The 17295-nt window shown below is 48.1% G+C and overlaps 7 protein-coding genes across 7 annotated transcripts; 2 read left to right on the top strand and 5 right to left on the bottom strand.

Annotated features, from left to right (window-relative positions):
* Nucleotides 1-322: 322 nt before the first annotated feature.
* N7503_006723 (alpha-N-acetylglucosaminidase) lies at nt 323-2673 on the bottom strand (the record flags this gene model as incomplete). Its single annotated transcript, XM_057066270.1, has 3 exons — nt 323-2184; nt 2236-2384; nt 2438-2673. The coding sequence occupies 3 exons, from the start codon at nt 2671-2673 to the stop codon at nt 323-325; spliced, it is 2247 nt and encodes a 748-aa protein (XP_056919951.1).
* Nucleotides 2674-2941: 268 nt separating this feature from the next.
* Nucleotides 2942-4227, bottom strand: N7503_006722 (isopenicillin N synthase family dioxygenase; the record flags this gene model as incomplete). The annotated part of the gene is made up of 4 exons (XM_057066269.1): nt 2942-3676; nt 3731-3799; nt 3849-4172; nt 4225-4227. The coding sequence occupies 4 exons, from the start codon at nt 4225-4227 to the stop codon at nt 2942-2944; spliced, it is 1131 nt and encodes a 376-aa protein (XP_056919950.1).
* A 613-nt stretch (nt 4228-4840) lies between these two features.
* Nucleotides 4841-6616, bottom strand: N7503_006721 (putative MFS transporter; the record flags this gene model as incomplete). Its single annotated transcript, XM_057066268.1, has 6 exons — nt 4841-5195; nt 5252-5695; nt 5748-5945; nt 5999-6112; nt 6172-6348; nt 6411-6616. The coding sequence occupies 6 exons, from the start codon at nt 6614-6616 to the stop codon at nt 4841-4843; spliced, it is 1494 nt and encodes a 497-aa protein (XP_056919949.1).
* A 1008-nt stretch (nt 6617-7624) lies between these two features.
* Nucleotides 7625-7985, top strand: N7503_006720 (uncharacterized protein; the record flags this gene model as incomplete). Its single annotated transcript, XM_057066267.1, has 3 exons — nt 7625-7727; nt 7777-7891; nt 7955-7985. The coding sequence occupies 3 exons, from the start codon at nt 7625-7627 to the stop codon at nt 7983-7985; spliced, it is 249 nt and encodes an 82-aa protein (XP_056919948.1).
* A 225-nt stretch (nt 7986-8210) lies between these two features.
* N7503_006719 (LipA and NB-ARC domain protein) lies at nt 8211-10685 on the bottom strand (the record flags this gene model as incomplete). Its single annotated transcript, XM_057066266.1, has 6 exons — nt 8211-9707; nt 9758-10069; nt 10135-10197; nt 10247-10490; nt 10556-10623; nt 10683-10685. The coding sequence occupies 6 exons, from the start codon at nt 10683-10685 to the stop codon at nt 8211-8213; spliced, it is 2187 nt and encodes a 728-aa protein (XP_056919947.1).
* Nucleotides 10686-11284: 599 nt separating this feature from the next.
* abnA (putative extracellular endo-1,5-alpha-L-arabinase) lies at nt 11285-12471 on the bottom strand (the record flags this gene model as incomplete). Its single annotated transcript, XM_057066265.1, has 4 exons — nt 11285-11420; nt 11478-11563; nt 11618-12094; nt 12205-12471. 4 exons carry the CDS (start codon nt 12469-12471, stop codon nt 11285-11287), a joined length of 966 nt encoding a protein of 321 aa, XP_056919946.1.
* A 2467-nt stretch (nt 12472-14938) lies between these two features.
* N7503_006717 (Arabinosidase A) lies at nt 14939-17167 on the top strand (the record flags this gene model as incomplete). The annotated part of the gene is made up of 7 exons (XM_057066264.1): nt 14939-15091; nt 15142-15656; nt 15713-15796; nt 15856-15932; nt 15996-16180; nt 16228-16716; nt 16772-17167. 7 exons carry the CDS (start codon nt 14939-14941, stop codon nt 17165-17167), a joined length of 1899 nt encoding a protein of 632 aa, XP_056919945.1.
* Between the last annotated feature and the right edge of the window lie 128 nt (nt 17168-17295).

The raw sequence follows: 17295 nt of genomic DNA, 5'->3' as shown, positions 1-17295 counted from the left end.
TGGATTTTGCAAAACAGGATCAAGATTTCGGAGTTAAGCGGATTTGCATTTCTAATCATGTTGGGAACGAGCTTCCAACAGATAAGGAACCATTGGCCAATCTCGGAGTGCGGGGGAAGCGACCCGATTTGAAATCCTTGTCAACAATGAAATGAGTCGCGTGAGATAAGTCAATTTCAATATTGAATGATGCTAATAGAACTCTATAACCATAGTTATGTTCAATTTAATCCTTACTCTAAATGATCTTCATTGTAGACTGGGCTTTCTATATGATGCTCTAAATAAACGGTTTTGTCTTGGCGTCGATCCCTGCATTGTCTCACGCAAAAACAGTTTGCCACCGTTGGTGCACTTGTGTCAGCACCTTCTTCAAATCAGATGAATCAGTGGATTCATCCAACCACGTCTGATTTTGCCATCCAAGTTCAAAATCGAGCAGTTGATCCCCCAAAGCCGTATCGTTGTACGCCGAAACGGGGGTTGACTCTAAACATTCTACCAAAATCTTCCATCGAGGGACATAGTACGAAGAAACAAGACCGCCCCATTGCTTCGAAGCATAGTCAGTGATTTCTCCACGAGGACCCCACAGAGTGATTTGATTACGAGCATCATACTCGTAGAATGAAGCTTGACTTGCGTCACCATGAGCCCATGATCGAGCGGATTTAATCCATTTCGAAAGTCGGAAATTCTCGTTCGTAGAAAGGACGGAGTCGAGGTCGGTCAGTAATTGGACCAAGTTTTGTCCTTCTCGCGAAATTGTTGCCCTGTTTGGGTTGGAAGTATTCCAGCTCGAGATCAGCTTGGTATACAGTGGAATGAAGGCATTGGCCATCACTTGACGGGTGATATCGACCATGTCATGTTGGTAGGCTGGATTGGTCCACAGCTTTGGCTCAGAGTTGGCAGCGTGGTACATGGATTGCCATGCCTGTGCGACCACAGACGGGTCGTAGGTAAGCATTGTGCCGTGGTGACCAGTCTTATTGATAAGACCCGTGACATCTGGCTTAAGCTCGAAAATAGATTTGATCACAGCATCAATGTCGTCGATATCGGTGTTATCATAGACGGGCTTCCGCATAGTTTCCCATGCATCATAGAGCCCCTGGGGAATAGAGCCAGAACCGGCGTATCGGCTAGTCACCCAGTTGTGGAAGTATTTCTGTGTATTGATCGGGGTTGAAGACCAAGCCTGGTCCAAGAGCAAATCATAAACAATCTCGTTGCCTTCTTGACCCTCTGGACTGAGCCCATAACCGACCATAGAAGAAGACTCAGTCAATGCCTGCGATGCGTTCTGTGTGATGTTCGAGATTTGTCCGTAGAGGCCCATATTGCCTCCATAGTCGTGTAACTGACACCAAATCCACGGCTTGCCGTAATAGGAGTCTGTGCGACGCCACTGAGGCTCGGACTCGGAGAAAAGGTCCAGAATCAGCATGTCGTTATCATCTTCAACACCGGAAAGATAAGCTTTCACCCGTTCATCAGTCCAAAAGGTCTCCGAGCTGTAAAACAGCCAACCTTGCATCAACCAGATCGCATCAGGATCCACATTCTTGAGACTCTGCCAAGTAGTACTAGTAACATTGCGGAGGTAATCCAAATCTCCCGAGTATGGATCCATCTCATTATACTGATCCAAAGTATAGACGTGGCTCACGTTGCCATAAGCAGCTTGCTGTTTTTGCAGGAAGCTAGTTTGAAGAGGCGCGAAATGGTCATCGAATGGCTCGAGGAATGAATCATTGGTGTATTGGGTCTGGAACCCATTCCAAGATGATGAGCGAACGACGCTCGCATTGGGATATACGCGGGTGATGTTGTTGGGAACAAAGCCGGTAAATGCAGGAAGCACAGGTGTCATTCCCAACTCAACCATGCGACGTACGATCTTCTTCTGAAGGGCGAATTGCTCGTCAATCCATGCTGTAGGCAAGTCGCCGCCCCAGGAGCCTTGGATATTTCCGAATCTGTTCCAGGCTTGGAAGGCTGGTCCACTGAGGAAAGTTGCAATCTCTGCGTCGGTGAGTCCGATTTCTCGGAATACCTCTACCATGATCTTCTCGGCGCCAACCCAAGCAAGGGGGAGATTGATGCCACGCAGAGCCATCCAGTCTAGCTCTGTCTCCCATTCCTCCCATGACCAGAAAGCAGTGGTGTAAGAAAATGTTACTATGATAGTTAATTATCAATTGTGGAACGTGGAGGGGCGGAACAAGTTACCGGTGTTAAAGTGGTATCTCCAAGGAACTGTGCTCGAGCCATGGATTGGGGCGCGGAGACGAGGAAGCTTAGCAGGTGCCTGATCCAGCCGGCTTCCAATGAACCAGTATATGTCCACATGAGCGACGTCGGCCAAATAGCGATGGAGACTGAATATGTGAGCAAATTTTTTGTGATATTCAAATGGACTTTGATGACATACCCCGACGAGAGCGCACTGAGAGAGGTTCCCTGCACAATTATGGTGCCATTGGGAGCATCCTGAACGATGAAATGATCATAGCCACCATTGCTTCCAGTGATATTGGAAACCAGACTAAAGCGAAGATTGTCAACGTGGTTCGGTAATCTCCGCTTGACCAGATCGTAGAGCCCGTCGGTGGACTGAGCTGCCCCTGACGCGGCAAATAGCCCAATCAACAACTTTGTCCACAACATGGCAGACCAAAACCAAGCGCCCTTAATGGAAAAGAAAATAACAAATACAGAATAAACAAGGTTATTTATGCATTTCCCTTGAGGCTATCAAATCGCGCCTGTTAGTTCTAAGACGCGACTGTTGCATCATTCCTGCAGCCAAACCCCGCACGGCGACCGCACTACAACCAACCGATCCTACATGTGCCGATCTTCTATCAATTCCCACGCCTAACTAATAAAGGAAAGATGATCCTTTCATTATCACGATATTAAAAGGTGGGGGTCATCAGGCCACAAAATCCTGTTGCCCTTTTAGAGCCCTTGTCAGGACCTCTGGATACCATCGTTGGCCAACATCTTGGTGACTGGTGATTCGAGCGACAAAAGTGCCTTCACCAATGCTTGTTTGAAACATTGCATTGAAGGTTGCTTCAGCGTCAGATTTCACTTTGTCGTCTTTGACCAGGTCTCGGATGTGATCCGGGATGACGAGGTTGATCTTGTCGGCAGAGAGATCGGGATTCACGCCTTGAAAGAAAGGAAAGGAAAATCGAGGTCCAAGGGGGTTTCCCTCTGAATCCATGAAATTCTCAGGCCGGAGGCTGACACGATGGGTGGTGGCTGTACAAATACCTCCTGTTAATGCCTCGAGCGCTCGGCCGATGTTGATGACGAAGGAATTCGGAATTGGCGGTGCTGAGATCCATGCTCCGGCTTTGTTTTGAACTTCTAGGCCATGGTGTGGTGTGGCTTGGAGAAGGAAGGTAAGGAAGCCGGAGTCTTTGTGTGCACCAACGCCTTGAAAGCCAGTGTCGTTGTCATTGGCTGTCGGTGGGAGAGGATATTTGATGAGCTTTATTTTGTGCTGTTGAGGGATACTGAAGGCTTGATCTAAAGCCGTTGGCGGAAGATCTAGAGCCTCTGCAATGAGTTTTGTGAAACTTGCTGCGAATTCGGTGACTTCTTCGATATAATGTTCTAGCGTCTGGCGAAATCCTGGAATCGCATTTTTATCGGGCCACTGAGATCGTTAAGACTTAGTCAAAAGGCACGAGGAATCATCCATAGTTCATACCTGGTTTGGACCAACGATGTTTCTATAGAGTGGCTCCTCAGGACCGGGAGCAGGCAGCTCAGTAGCAAACTAGGGTATGTTAGTATAACGCTAGGTGAAGGATAAGAGGAAAACCCACGTCAAACTGCTCGCGATGATCGGTTTTAAGAGTAGTGATCTCAGCTCCCAGTCTAGAGTAACCGAGGAAATGAGGGCTATTCACCATTTCAATTTCTACTTTCTTTTCTAAAGGCAACTCAAAAAGGTCCAGCCCTTTCTCGATTAGCAGAGACCGAGATGCAGGAGAGACAGGCGGATTCTCGAGATAGAAAAATCCAACATTAATTAGAGCCTCGCGGAGCTTGTTAAGAAAGTCCGACTTCGTCGATGGAGATAGCGTCTGAGAGTAGTCCAGGATGGGAATTGACGTGAAAGCGGCAGAATAAGATTCCTCGTGTTTAGCCTAATCTAGTCAGCATGTTCAGTTTGTGTTCGTAGATTGATTGAATACTCACCATTCTGGAGGCGAAGTTCAGTCTCCTGTTGATGCTGATCAGCGTGTATGGTGGACTCTTATGTATAGCTTGCTTCAGGCACGTCTGAAGAGATGAAAAGAACTTTTGATTATGGTCTGTCTGGGGAATCTCAGGAGAAGCTGGAGCATCACGCTCGAAGTATCTTTAAGAAACAGTATTTATGGGCGGAAGGTGGCACAATGCCTGACTTGACTCCGCGCCAGATAACGTGCATTCTGATTGGGCTTTGATGACGAATACAGGCTGCCCCGCTACGGATTAACACACATTTGCAGCTCGCGCCACAGGCTATATCAACTTCAAAACTGACAGTCATTTGAACAACTGCACAATGAAAACCAATGGCTTTGTGGAACGTTTTCATCAATATCTGTGCTGGTGAGAATCTGCCGAGGCGGGGAAGTAGTATGCTGGCCCCCGCGGTCACGTTGGAAGCGAACAAGTAGGAGAACAAGCACTGATCACCATCAATATAGATAAAGGTAAGTCTTGGGTATATTTTAGCTCCTCTACTCTATCTGGGTTATATACCAGCAGTACTGGGACAGCTAACACAGCAAATCGGCACAGCAAAGCATGGATGTCGTGGAATGAATCAAAGGATATAACGGAAGCCAGTGGCACGACTTTCCAGGCCATTGGTATCCAAAGGAGTGATATCTTGCGAGGACTCCGCCTCTTCTAACTGCTTGTTCATCTTCACATGAACGAGACGAATGACAAGAGCCACGAGAGCAACTAGTAATGCGATCGCAGCAGTAGCGCTACCGCCCGGGATGTATCGAGGACCAGACGAGTCAGGCCACATGTAGCTTCCATAGATTGAAGCAGTATTACCAATCATGTTGGCCAGTGCAATAGCAGCAGATCGCTTGACCAAAGGTCTAGGGAAGGAATTTGCGACCCAGGCGAGGATAATCTGGTACGCGGACACAGCACCCATTGGCATCCTGGCGGGGTTAGTGATATATCCCAAGGAAGTTTGTAGAGTACTCGAGTGACTTACAGGAACATGGCGAAGAACCTTGCGCCGGTGTTTGTTGTTGCGGTGCAGATCACTCCTCCTACCACACTGACCATCATCAAACAAATAATGTGCCAGCTGCGGTCATTCGTCTTGCCAGATGACCAAGTGACGATAAGTGAGACGAAAAAAGTGGCAATCCAGACAGGCGCAGTGATCAACAGAGTCTCAATGTCATTGTACCCAAGTGTTTGCACAATGGTTGGGAAAAAGTACTGGAAGTTCTGGGAGAGGAGCGACACATGCTGAAGCAAGATGAAGAGGTAGATACGCTTGTCAGCAAATACCAAAGCCAGTGCTTCCTTGATGCTACTGGTTTTCGCATCATCGGCTTCCCCTGCATCGTCAATCAAGCGCCATTGTGCATATGCTTGCTCCTGGGCGTCTAGCCATGAGGTGGTTGCAGGGTAGTTTGGGAGGAAGATACTATGAATGGTTAGAAAGGAGGAATCGAGAGCAACTGATTGGAATAATTCACGCTGCAAGTAGAGATACTCCCGTAGTAATACTCCCCTCAATGATGAATAGCCAACGCCATCCAGCGAGGCCATGTGCACCATCTAGGTTACCCAAGACGCCAGCTCCAATCAACCCACCAAAAGCGTTTGCTAGCGAGCTGCCCGCATAGAACCACGCGATACGGACACTCAACTCCTTCCTGGTGTACCAACTCGACCTATGAAAGCTAGTTAGAGGCTGCGAATAATGTGTTCTGGCGCCAGCACTCACATTAGCATGACAGCACCTGGGAAAAATGGGGCTTCGACAAAGCCAAGGAAGAATCTTGTAACGACAAGGCCTGCGAATGACTGAACCGCAGCTTGACAAGCAGAAATTACACCCCTATATGAGCAATAAGTATTTCATTTCCACTCTCCATTGATACTTTCTTCAAACCTTACCAAATGGCCATGGCAATTCCCAGAAACAGTGAAGGTCGAATTTGAGTCAGAAGAAGATTAGATGGCAGCTGCATCAACAGATATCCAACAAAGAGAATGCTCGTAGCTAAGTTATAGTCGGTGCCTTTCATTCCTAGATCCTTCTCGAGGGATCCTAGACGCGCTTGTGACAAATTGCTGGTACGAGAATCATCAGTAACTTCGAAAGAGAAAGGATTTTTGCAGGCTGAAGTTCTTACTTGCGGTCTAGGAAATTGAGCAGATACATCAAGATCAAGAATGGCAAAAGATGGATGTCCACCTTGCGTAAAAGAGAGCGAGTCATCTTCTGATGCCATTCGGGACTTTTCGAGACATAGGCTTGATAGAGCGCATCTTGTTCAAGCTCGGCGCCCTTGGCGGATGTCTCCTGGTATTCAATTTGCTCTGCGTCTGACTTGGCCATGGCTTTGACGCAAAAAATCTGTACTTCAAAACAAAAAAGTGATCTTTTCACGCCCTGCAAATGGATTTCTTTTATAGGAAACCCGTCAAGAGACTAGGAAGTACAGGTCGCTCGGTGCAACTCCGATAAGATGTCAAGTGCCCCGTGGGGAAAAGACAAAGAATAGCTCGTGAGAGCAACACATCCTGCCGTTCAGGGTCTGGATTGAAAGAATATGGTTTGATTCAGGGCCTCCGGAGCCTTCTATTGGTTGTTTACCCATGGGGAAATTGGTGGGATTCTGTGACCGAAAGTGGAGCGCGGGGGAATGGTCTTGCTCGGTGAAGCGCAGCCCGAGATATTCACATTCTGCTAAATATTAACAAACTGCTGGATCCATTTCGATTGCTTTTTGAGATCATGTCGTCCAACCAACACGCGATAACAAATGCATTGAAATCCGCGAAGACAACCATTCCCATAGTCAAGCATCCAGACAGTAGGCGAGTATAGGCAGGGCCCAAGCGTGCTAGAAGTCGGGAATCTCCGCCTGCAACCCCAACTCGGAGCAAAAGCCGGACAGAAAGTGATCGACAGTCGAGATGCTGATTTGAGCGCAGAGCTGGTTGCCTTAATCGTGCCTTATTTATGCGGCGTACATTTGTCTCGCCTGAGGCTGATGAGTTATTTTAGAGAAAACTCTATGACGTCAGTCAATGCTGTATCTCCTGCGCCACATCCAATGATCCTCACTAACTTGATCTGATCGGCAACAATGACCTCAGATCCAAAAAAGTCTAGCTAATATGACCTAGCCACAGAGCATCAACAAAGAAGGGGTCCGTGGGGCAGCCATCCAAAATTATCGATCGATCTGAGCACAGCAATGACGATTCCAAACCAAATCGCTGTCCCCATGATGTAGACGATTGTATAAATTGATCCTCCTTTCCCTCTACTTTTCCACCTTCACATCTACTTCAACTTTGATCTCCAAACAACTTTCAAACAACTTTATCATCACACACAATGGATAAGCTTTCTGGTCTCGCATCCAAGCTCGGCGGTGGCAGCAGCTCCTCCGGCTCGAACACCAACCAGGCTGCTGGTAATGAGGATTATCTTGACAAGGGTGAGTACACATTATAAGCAAAGCACTTTCATCGTCTAATTCTTTCTAGGTCTCGATTCCGTTGAAAAGAAGTACGGCGGCGGCAAGGTCGACCCCGCTAAGATGCGCTCTACAAACGAGAAGATTACCGATACCGTGCGTGAGAAGTTCGAGGGTGCTACTGGGTAAGTACTCTGCAGATCGCTGGGGCAAATTCAATACGGTACTAACCATTCTTCTACGTACAGCAAGAATGTCCCCGACAAGTTCTCCAACTAGAATCCCCATGATACCATTGCCCAGCATGAATGAGGGGCATTTATGATACAATATGATACGAAAGACTAGTCATGCTGCATGCATGTTTAAGACATGATACCCCGCACCTGGCCAGTTAATCAGCTGCGTGGAAATAACAATATGCCCATAATTATCACCATACTTCCAAAGCTTCACAGTAAAACGCGTACATTCCTAGTCAACCCCAAACGCCCAACCCTAAAACTAGTACCGCTGCAGAGAGGACAGAAACCCTCCGATTCCTGTCGTACCACGATTGGTAAACATGGTATTAGCCCGACACAATTGCAGATTAGTACTGATCCGCTGCGTCACAGTCGAACTTGTCCCCCCATAAGCAGCCAACGCACGCTCATAATATTTTTGCGCGGGTGCGTACTCCGCCGCTTGGAAGTGCACATTGCCAAGCATCTCTAGGATGATTTGCGTTTCTGGGTTATCTATGCCCCTGCGCCGCTCCGTCCATTCAAGGTAGCGAGCCAACCATGGACGTGCCTCGGCCCTCGTGTTCGCGCCAATCATGTACTGAGGCCCCTGGAACATATACATAATTCCGATGCTACTGACAACATCCATTGTCTGGGGGTGGTCGGGGCCAAAGGCTTCCTCGGAAAGCGCGAGGGCTCGACGGAGTGTCTCAGATGCTTCGACGGTTTGTTGTGCGCGCGTCAATCCTCGGCCTACAAGCGAAAGGGCCCGGATGGTGACTGGATGCACCTGTCCTAGAGCGGATTTGAGCTCCTCGTGAACGCTTGGGAGGATATCCACTGCTTGTCTCACATCGGGTTGCAGGTGGATCGTGACATAGGTGGATTCCGTGTGATTATAGAGGACCCATTCGAGCGTGTCCAGAATAGCAGCGTATACTCTGATGTGATTATCGCCTAACAGACGTTTGTAGGTCTCCGTGATCTTTTCTGCGGTCATGAGGGCGTTCTCTCGTCGATTTAGCCCGTTGTATGCCATACCCAATCGGCGACGCGTTTCCAAGGTGTCGAAGTGGTCTTCGCCGATTGTCATTTGTTGTCGAGCTAGCACGTTTGCACAAATCGACTCAGCTTCTGAATATTTGCCCTTGGCACAGATAATTTCGGCCATCAGGCTCTCTGTCTTCATGGATAATGCATGTCGCGTTCCAAATACCCGCTGCGCATTCTCGGATACCCACTGGCCCCATTCGATTGCTTTGGCGACGTAGCTTCCTTCTAGCTCTACTTCCGCCAACTGATATCCCATGGTCAAGGTGCTGATATGATCTGCACCAAGCGTTCTGAGATATTCCTGGAAGACCTCATAATCGATCTTCCGAGCTTCTTCCCATTTCGCAACGTTTTTCAATTCTGCAGACCTTATAGATCGGGGGTCCCTATCCAGAGCAACAAATATTGTCCCCGTTATTCTCTGTGCCGGCTCACTGGATCGTCCAGGGGGTGCATATGGTGTACTGCTGTTGGAATGCATGCGAGGTGGTACCGGAGGCGGGGATCGACCTGCTGCCGGATGAGGTGTCGCTTGAGGGATAAATCCTTGATCCGCCAGCATAGCCTGGTCAACTAATTGTTTGATGTTTCCCTTAATGAGCTTGTACATGGGACCCCGGGCTGCTACCTTACACATCTGCGAATGGTCTGCATCGAGCTTTAGTTGGGTTTCGCGCAATCCAGAAAGACCCAGGACGGCGGACTCTTCGTCCACGACCAACTATTCCAATTAGATACCGGCATAGATGGCAGTAGATCTCAAGTACTTACATGGCTGAGAGATGCCGGACCCACACCTGCGATTTGGACTTCCTTTCCCTCAATGAAACTGACAACGCGGTAGTCCTCTAGCTGGTGTCGAAATCGATCGGACATTTGTCGCGTGAAGAGGGAGTTGTGTTCCAAACAATCAAGAAGGTCATTGCTAGCTTGGCCTTTTGAGATAAATCGCGCTACCCTAGCCGCGATCTTTCCCAGCTCAACAGCTTTCGCGCCTCGGTGCGGAGTTCCAAAGAAGACAAGCCCAGATGTAGCTGTGCGGATAGAGTTGTACTTGGGGTCCTCCTTTGCATTGAGAAGTGCCTATGGAAATTCCGAATCATGTTAGCCACTGACCACGCGATTTTGAGCACTAGATATCATTCTACCTGCTTTATAACCAAGCCACCGAGACTGTGTCCAATAAAAATGATCTTCGGTGGCAATGAATACTACTAGAAGTCAGCTCATTGCCTTTCAATCCTCTGAGGTGATTCTTGCCATCGAGGGGTCTCGCTCCATATCCAAAAGATTCAAAAGTGTGTTCGCATGGTCCTTGATGCTGGCCGTCGACATAGTTTGAGCGTTGGTGATATTGGAGTTATAACCATAAACAAACACGCGAGCGAACGGCATGTCTTCGGCCAGGAAATCCGTCGGCCAGAACTTGCCGTTCGCATGCCTCCATGTCTCGAAAGGGTGATCATTCCGACCACGAGGATTCAGCCCATGAACAAAAACGAAGCTATACGTGATAAATATCAGTCATACATTCCATAGGAGCCTCAAAGCGTGGAAGGTCAATCATACTCGACTTTTGCAGCATCGTGTGGGGTATAAACTTCCTGTAGGAACGGAAACTCGTACTGCTCCCCGTCCTACCACAGATGAGATCTTTAGTTCAAGCCCAAGTGGGAAAGTGAGACATATTCCATACCATTTTCAAAGTTGAAACGTGGGTGTATGTAAATGTAAAAGGGAAAAGGACTGATAGAGAGGACGGTTTCTTGAAGTGAGATTTATCAAGGCAAATACAGCCCGCAGGCTGAATACGAGGGTGACAGCCAATGTGACCATTTCTCTTCCAGTCCCCGTCTCTCTTGGCTAAGAGTCCCGCAACTATATGCCTTGAATACGACCAATAGGTTTGACTGTCAGCAATCGGCTGAAATTGCCCTGGACCACCCGCCGGGGCGTCGTCTTGGCAGAGCTAGTGTTTTAACGGAATCACTAGGCGAGGGTCTTGCATACGGCTGACGGACCAAGAATTGTTTCTTAGCCAGTTATAATCCGCAGGCATGACGAGGATAATCGTTTCCACGATTTCTTGCCACTTGGGCTGGGCCTTGGCGGCAAGATCTAACCTACCCGGGCTGGACCCTGATGCTTTATGCAATTTAATTTGGAAACGGGCATCAAGAATGATGGCACGCGGAGCTTAATTGTTCCAATAATCCGATACACGTAATTTCAGTGGAGGCAGGTTCAGTGTTGGGGCAGCGCTTGACTATAATCATCAAGATGCTTCGCTTGGCCCACTTAGACGACAGGCCATCCAGTAGACCAGTCAATAACATTCCAGCCAAACTGCTTCTCGTCGTCGGCATAACCAATGCTGGTGTCTGTGTAGGCATAGTACAGCACAGTACCATACGTCGGGTCATCGTATACACCCCTGCACAGTGTTAGTCTATATTGTAGAGTGATCATGACCATCAAGGGTGCCACTCACTGTCCACCGGGTCCATAAACCTCTCCGTGACTCTCCAACACGATAGTGCCACCGCCATCAGTGCAGTCAGTGCCATCCGCATCGACCTAGTAGACATTAGCAATCAAGTCGGGTAGGAAGTATGCATCAAGGAAACTTACAAAGCTACCAGTCGCAGAAGTCGACCGACAGACCTTGATGTGGTATTCCTGACCCGAGGCAGGCAAATCAACATCGTAGTCACAGCAAATACCCCACGAATAGAACAGATAGTAGTAATCGCCATATTTGTACATGTAGGAACCTTCCTCTGGGTGGGTACCATCTGGATAGTAGGCAATATTATATGAAGATCCACTGGCAGCAGTCGCGGCAGAGTTCATCTTCACTTGGTAGATGTCGTCCCAGAATGAGCCAAAGTTCATGTAATAGGTGCCATCGACTTCAATCAGACTAGGATCAATCGCGTTGTAAATTTTTGAAGACGAGGACTGGATACCGACAGACCCGTGATCCGTCCAGGAGTCTAGCTCCATGGTCTCGGAGGTTGCAAGACCGATTGCAGAGTCTTGTGAGCCAGATGTCGAGACGGCGTAGTAGACATAGTAGAGACCGTCTATGTAATGGGCATCAGGGGCCTATCGTAAATAGATTGTTAGAAATGGAAAGACCTGGGAATGAAGATCAATCGCATCCCGATGACACAACTGTTGCCAGGCAAGGTAGATGTTTTGAGAGGGAAACTCACCCAAAGGTCCGTGTTCCCATCCAGGTCAATGGACGAGCCATCCGGCAGCATAGATCCAATAGTTGTCCATGGCCCCAAAAGGCTCGATGCACTAGCATAAGAAATCTCATTGCCAGTAGAAAAACGAAAGTATTTACTGTCAGAGGATCTTTGAATGATCGTGGGGTCATACACAACACATGCACCAGAGCAGCCTTCCGGATCTGCATATCCGGAGGCTAGTGCTGCAAAAAGCGCCACCGGTACTGTGAATTGCCGAAGATACATGATCACGAGTTGTCACGAAGAAGAGTCGGTGAGGATTAAGACTGAAAACAGCAGCAGCGGGCGATCTATTTATAATCAGGAACAAGCTTCGCCCTCATCTCCGGCCAAGACTCATTCGTGGAAATGGGCCTATGAAATTGGTGCGGCACGGGCGGACAACCTTTCTAGAAAATGCTTAACTCATGCAGAAATGAATCAATAAGGTTAAACCGCATGTGGGGCTATCTTTGTGCAATTAATATCAAGCTGAGAATAAAGGCATGTGGGCTGATTTTGCTGCGCCGAGTGGTGGATTTCGTATGGTGCCGGTGTCTGTGCTGGAGCGGCCCAAGACCGATTTCTGCGCAAATTCAAGGCTAAAGGGGAAATACGCCGGCTTTGACTTACGGAATTAGTTGTATATTCCGAGGTTCTCCTGCTGAGGGGCTTAAGTAGCGCGTAAACATCTCCGGCCCTTCATGATAAGCTGGCTGGAGGCTGAAACACTCAGTTATCTACAGCCCTATTATTCGCGGATAACTTCCGCTATCGTTAGCGGAATGAAACAATTTAAAATCACTTTCAATGATAAGTTTTGAGTGGTTCCATTTTCATGGATGATGGACAAATGCTCGGAATAGCTCAGAAATATATGAAGAACTATGCCCAGGCGGGCGTCAGGCTAGGATGTATACGTACTCTTCATGGACTGGGCTGAAGAGACCTAGCCACAAAAACACATTAAGCAGTTTGCACAGCCTACAAATCATGCAATTTATAATTAGCTCTCATATGATAATGTAACATTTTCACCCCTTAGTTGAGTTATCAATGGGGTTGGGGCAGATCAGGGCGGTTGCTTGGTTTCTACGTGCCGCCGTTTGCTTAGCTTTGTAAACACGGTGGACTGCAGCAAGTATCTTTTCGCCGTGGCGCTGCGACTTCATTGCTTTTCCCATGATATTTTGTAATGCACAGCCCATGAAACTTCGATTTTCATGATTGCAGTTTCCCTTTTCAAGCGCTTTTTACACAGATTCAAAAGAGTTGCTCGAATTGCTTTGTTTGGGCTGCATGGGTGCAGAATATTGGTTGGTGGAGAAATGGGTGGAGACAATAATGGCGATCAACTACTAATACGGGTTAGCGTATTCGGCTATATATGGGGTTTGTTTTTCTCACTTAACAACCAGCCGACGTAGTGTAGTGGTTAACACGGTCAACCCCAAACCACCGCCCCGACGTTCGAATCCTGGCTACCGAATGCCCATGATATCCTTATATCGTTATCCACAATGGGTCGCAAGGTCGGTAGTTCTTGGAATATTCGGACAGAGGGCTCGGGACCTTGACAGAGCGGAGGTTCAAATCCTTCCGTTGGCGATTTTTTTACAATCTCCACATACTATGGTCGAGCAATGCTCACCTTTGATTGCATCCTTGTGTATCAGTAGCAAGCTTTCACGCTACAAGCCGTGGTCTAACCCACGGTCATACCCGTCGCAACCATGAGCTTCTTGGAAGTATGATAGCTTTGATCTGGCTCACTACATATCTTGTCCCACTTGAAATCGGTAGCCAGTGAGTTTGCATAAAAGACGCACCAATAAAACGCGAGATTAACCCATAGACACGGTCATCAGGTACAGTTGACCATGATTTCTGATGATCTACATGAAGAACAACATAGAGGGATCTAAATTATTCCCCGCATCAACCAATGAGCTGCGCTCAGATGGGGTAATTATGGAGACCCTGTGGATTCAAAAGCTACTCCGCCGGGGTTTTGCCAGACACAACCGATCTACACTTTCACCCCGCGAATAGGCATGGTCGCATATGCACGATACCTGCAACAAAGGCTGAACAGAAATCCGAGAATGACCAGGGTGTTGGCATGCCGTGGTTCCCTCACGCGCATGCGTAAAGATGGCTTGCTGGCTGAAAAATAAGCAGCAGCTGGCATCAGCCACCGATCTGTACGAGTGCCTCTTCCGAAAGCCATCGTCAGGGGTATGGAGTTCCTGACCCCGCATTCCGGCCATGGAGACTCGGATGATCCCCCGAGGTTTGACCGTGAGATCCATCTACGATATGCCGTGAACGAGCCGAAAACCTGAATACTACTTCGTCTCCACTTGAGCATTCCTTGAAAGCTCACGCTTGGTTCGGTGCCTCGATATATTCTGCGGGGTAACCGACCGACCGAGGATGACATGTTTGCACTCTTGGACAGTCTTGGTAGACGTCAAGCAGGTCTTAGACATCTCCACCTTCGGTTCAATGGCATTGGCTGATGCTATTGTCGGATGATATACAGGCGTCCTCGGGAGAAAGGGGTAGTTGATGCGGAAGGACGATCACAGATCGAGGGTAAAGATGCGCTTCTTCTCGGTTAATTCCATGTACCGGGTTAGAACGTATAAGAAGGACAATCTGCATGGTATGATAGAATTTTCAAGTCAAAGAATTCATCAGGCGTAAAAAAATGGTTTTCAAGAGACTTTCTTCTTTGAAGCCTGGGCTTGGTGCCCTTGCCCTGTGCAATGGACTTTTCCAAGCTGCGCAAGGTATTTCGCTTGAAGTCTCTACAAGTGGAGGAAATGCTTCAAGCCCTCTCATGTATGGCTTTATGTTTGAAGTAGGAGTGCCGGGTCCAAAGATTGAGGGAAAACGCTGATCATTCCACAGGATATCAACCACTCTGGTGATGGAGGCCTCTATGGCCAGATGTTGCAAAACAATGGCCTGCAAGGCAATGATCCAAACTTAACTGCTTGGGGCACTGTAGGAGATGCTACAATCGCCATTGACTACGACAACCCACTCAGCTCGGCTATTCCACACTCTCTACGATTGGATGTCCCTAGCGATGCTACTGGAACCGTTGGTGTCACCAACGCCGGCTATTGGGGAATCCCAGTGGACGGGAGTGAACATCAGACTTATTTCTGGGTGAAGGGAGACTTATCTGGAGATATCACTGCAAGCCTAGTGGGCAATGGCACTGGGACAGTGTATGGATCAACTTCAATCCCCGTCACTTCGACCGCAGACAGCTTCACGTACATTGATGCTTCTTTGTCAACAACCAAGGCACCCGATGGAAATGTCTACTATGAATTGTCTTTGGATGCTTCGGCTATGACTGGCTCTTCGCTGTACTTTGGTCTTGTTCAGCTGTTTCCTACGACCTATAAGAGCAGGTATGTTTTTGATGTCCGTCTCGAAAACTTATCAGTATACTGACGAGCTAATATAGATACAATGGTCTTCAGCCTCGGATTGCTAATGTACTGGAGGCTGTAGAGGCTTCCTTCTTGAGATTTCCGGGTGGGAACAACATGTGAGTCACTATCCACACAGGTCTTGTCCAACTTGTCCAAGTTGTTAATACTAGTATAGGGAGGGCGAATTTTTGGATAATCGCTGGAAGTGGAATGAAACAATCGGAGATGTGCAAGACCGCCCTGGACGGATGGGTAAGCAATGCAGCTAGTGACTAAGACATCACCGAAGAGACGGCTTACAAGTACTGAAAACAGGCACATGGACCTACTATAACACTGATGGCCTTGGTCTTGCCGAGTACTTTTATTGGTGTGAGGATATGGGTCTGAAACCTTTGCTGGCTGTCTGGGATGGTTTCGCTTTGGAATCCGGCGCCGGTACTCCAGTGACTGGCGATGCGCTGACTCCCTATATCGAAGATGTGTTGCACGAGCTAGAGGTAAGTGAATGCGATTTGCATCTAGGTCTGTCGCTAACTCCTCGTAGTACATTCTTGGCGACTCAAGCACAACATATGGTGCAATTCGCGCTGCAAATGGGCAAACTGATCCCTGGGATCTCACCATGGTGGAGATTGGCAACGAAGACATGCTGGGAGGCGGCTGTGACACGTATGCTGAGCGATTCACCGCATTCTATGATGCAATTCACGCCGCCTATCCCGATTTGACTCTGATCGCCAGTACCAACGAGCAGTCCTGTCTTCCAAGCTCGATGCCCGATGGATCTATGGTGGATTACCATGACTACAACAGTCCCGATGGACTGGTGTCGCAATTCAACTATTTCGACAACGTTAGCCGCAACGTGACATACCTTGTTGGAGAGTATGCACAGACCGGGTCCGACTACCCCATGATGCAAGGCTCTGTGGGCGAGGCTGTGTTTATGATTGGTATGGAGCGTAATAGTGATCTAATCAAGATGGCCTCGTACGCTCCTCTCCTGCAGCTTACCAACTCTACTCAGTGGACTGTATGTGGACCCCAGCAAGATACCCTATCTACATGCTAACCAAATTCCTTCCTAGCCCAACTTGATTCCATTCACTCAGAGCCCTAATGTGGTTATCGAAACTACGAGCTACTACGTTCAACAGATGTTTGCTTCCAATCTTGGAGATACCGTCAAAGAGGTGAATAGCGACTCGGCATTTGGACCTGTCTACTGGGTTGCATCCAGTGCCGGCGATTCATCCTACTTCGTGAAGCTGGCCAACTATGGTAGTGATACCCAGGATCTGAGTGTTACTATCGATGGAACGACCACTGCAAAGCTTACAGTCGTTGGAGATGATGACGCAAATGCTGCAAACACAGTTGATGAGACTCCTGTTGCCCCTGTGGAATCGACCCTGACTGCCTCTGATGGAACATTTACATTCACTATGCCTGCGTGGTCGGTTGCTGTGTTGGCCGCGAGCTAATTTGGCTGAGACTGTGCCGCCAATGAGATTCAAATCTTCTTACAGGTTTCACTATTCGATAGAAGGAGGTACGTTCATAGAAAGGATCATAGAAACTGTGTAATTCTATGCAATATGGGATATTCATT

The sequence above is a fragment of the Penicillium pulvis genome, assembly GCF_028828015.1.
Source record: "Penicillium pulvis strain IBT 33274 chromosome Unknown contig_5_segment0_segment0, whole genome shotgun sequence".
NCBI classification, from domain to species: Eukaryota; Fungi; Ascomycota; class Eurotiomycetes; order Eurotiales; family Aspergillaceae; genus Penicillium; species Penicillium pulvis.
This window is presented reverse-complemented; position numbering and strand designations above follow the sequence as displayed.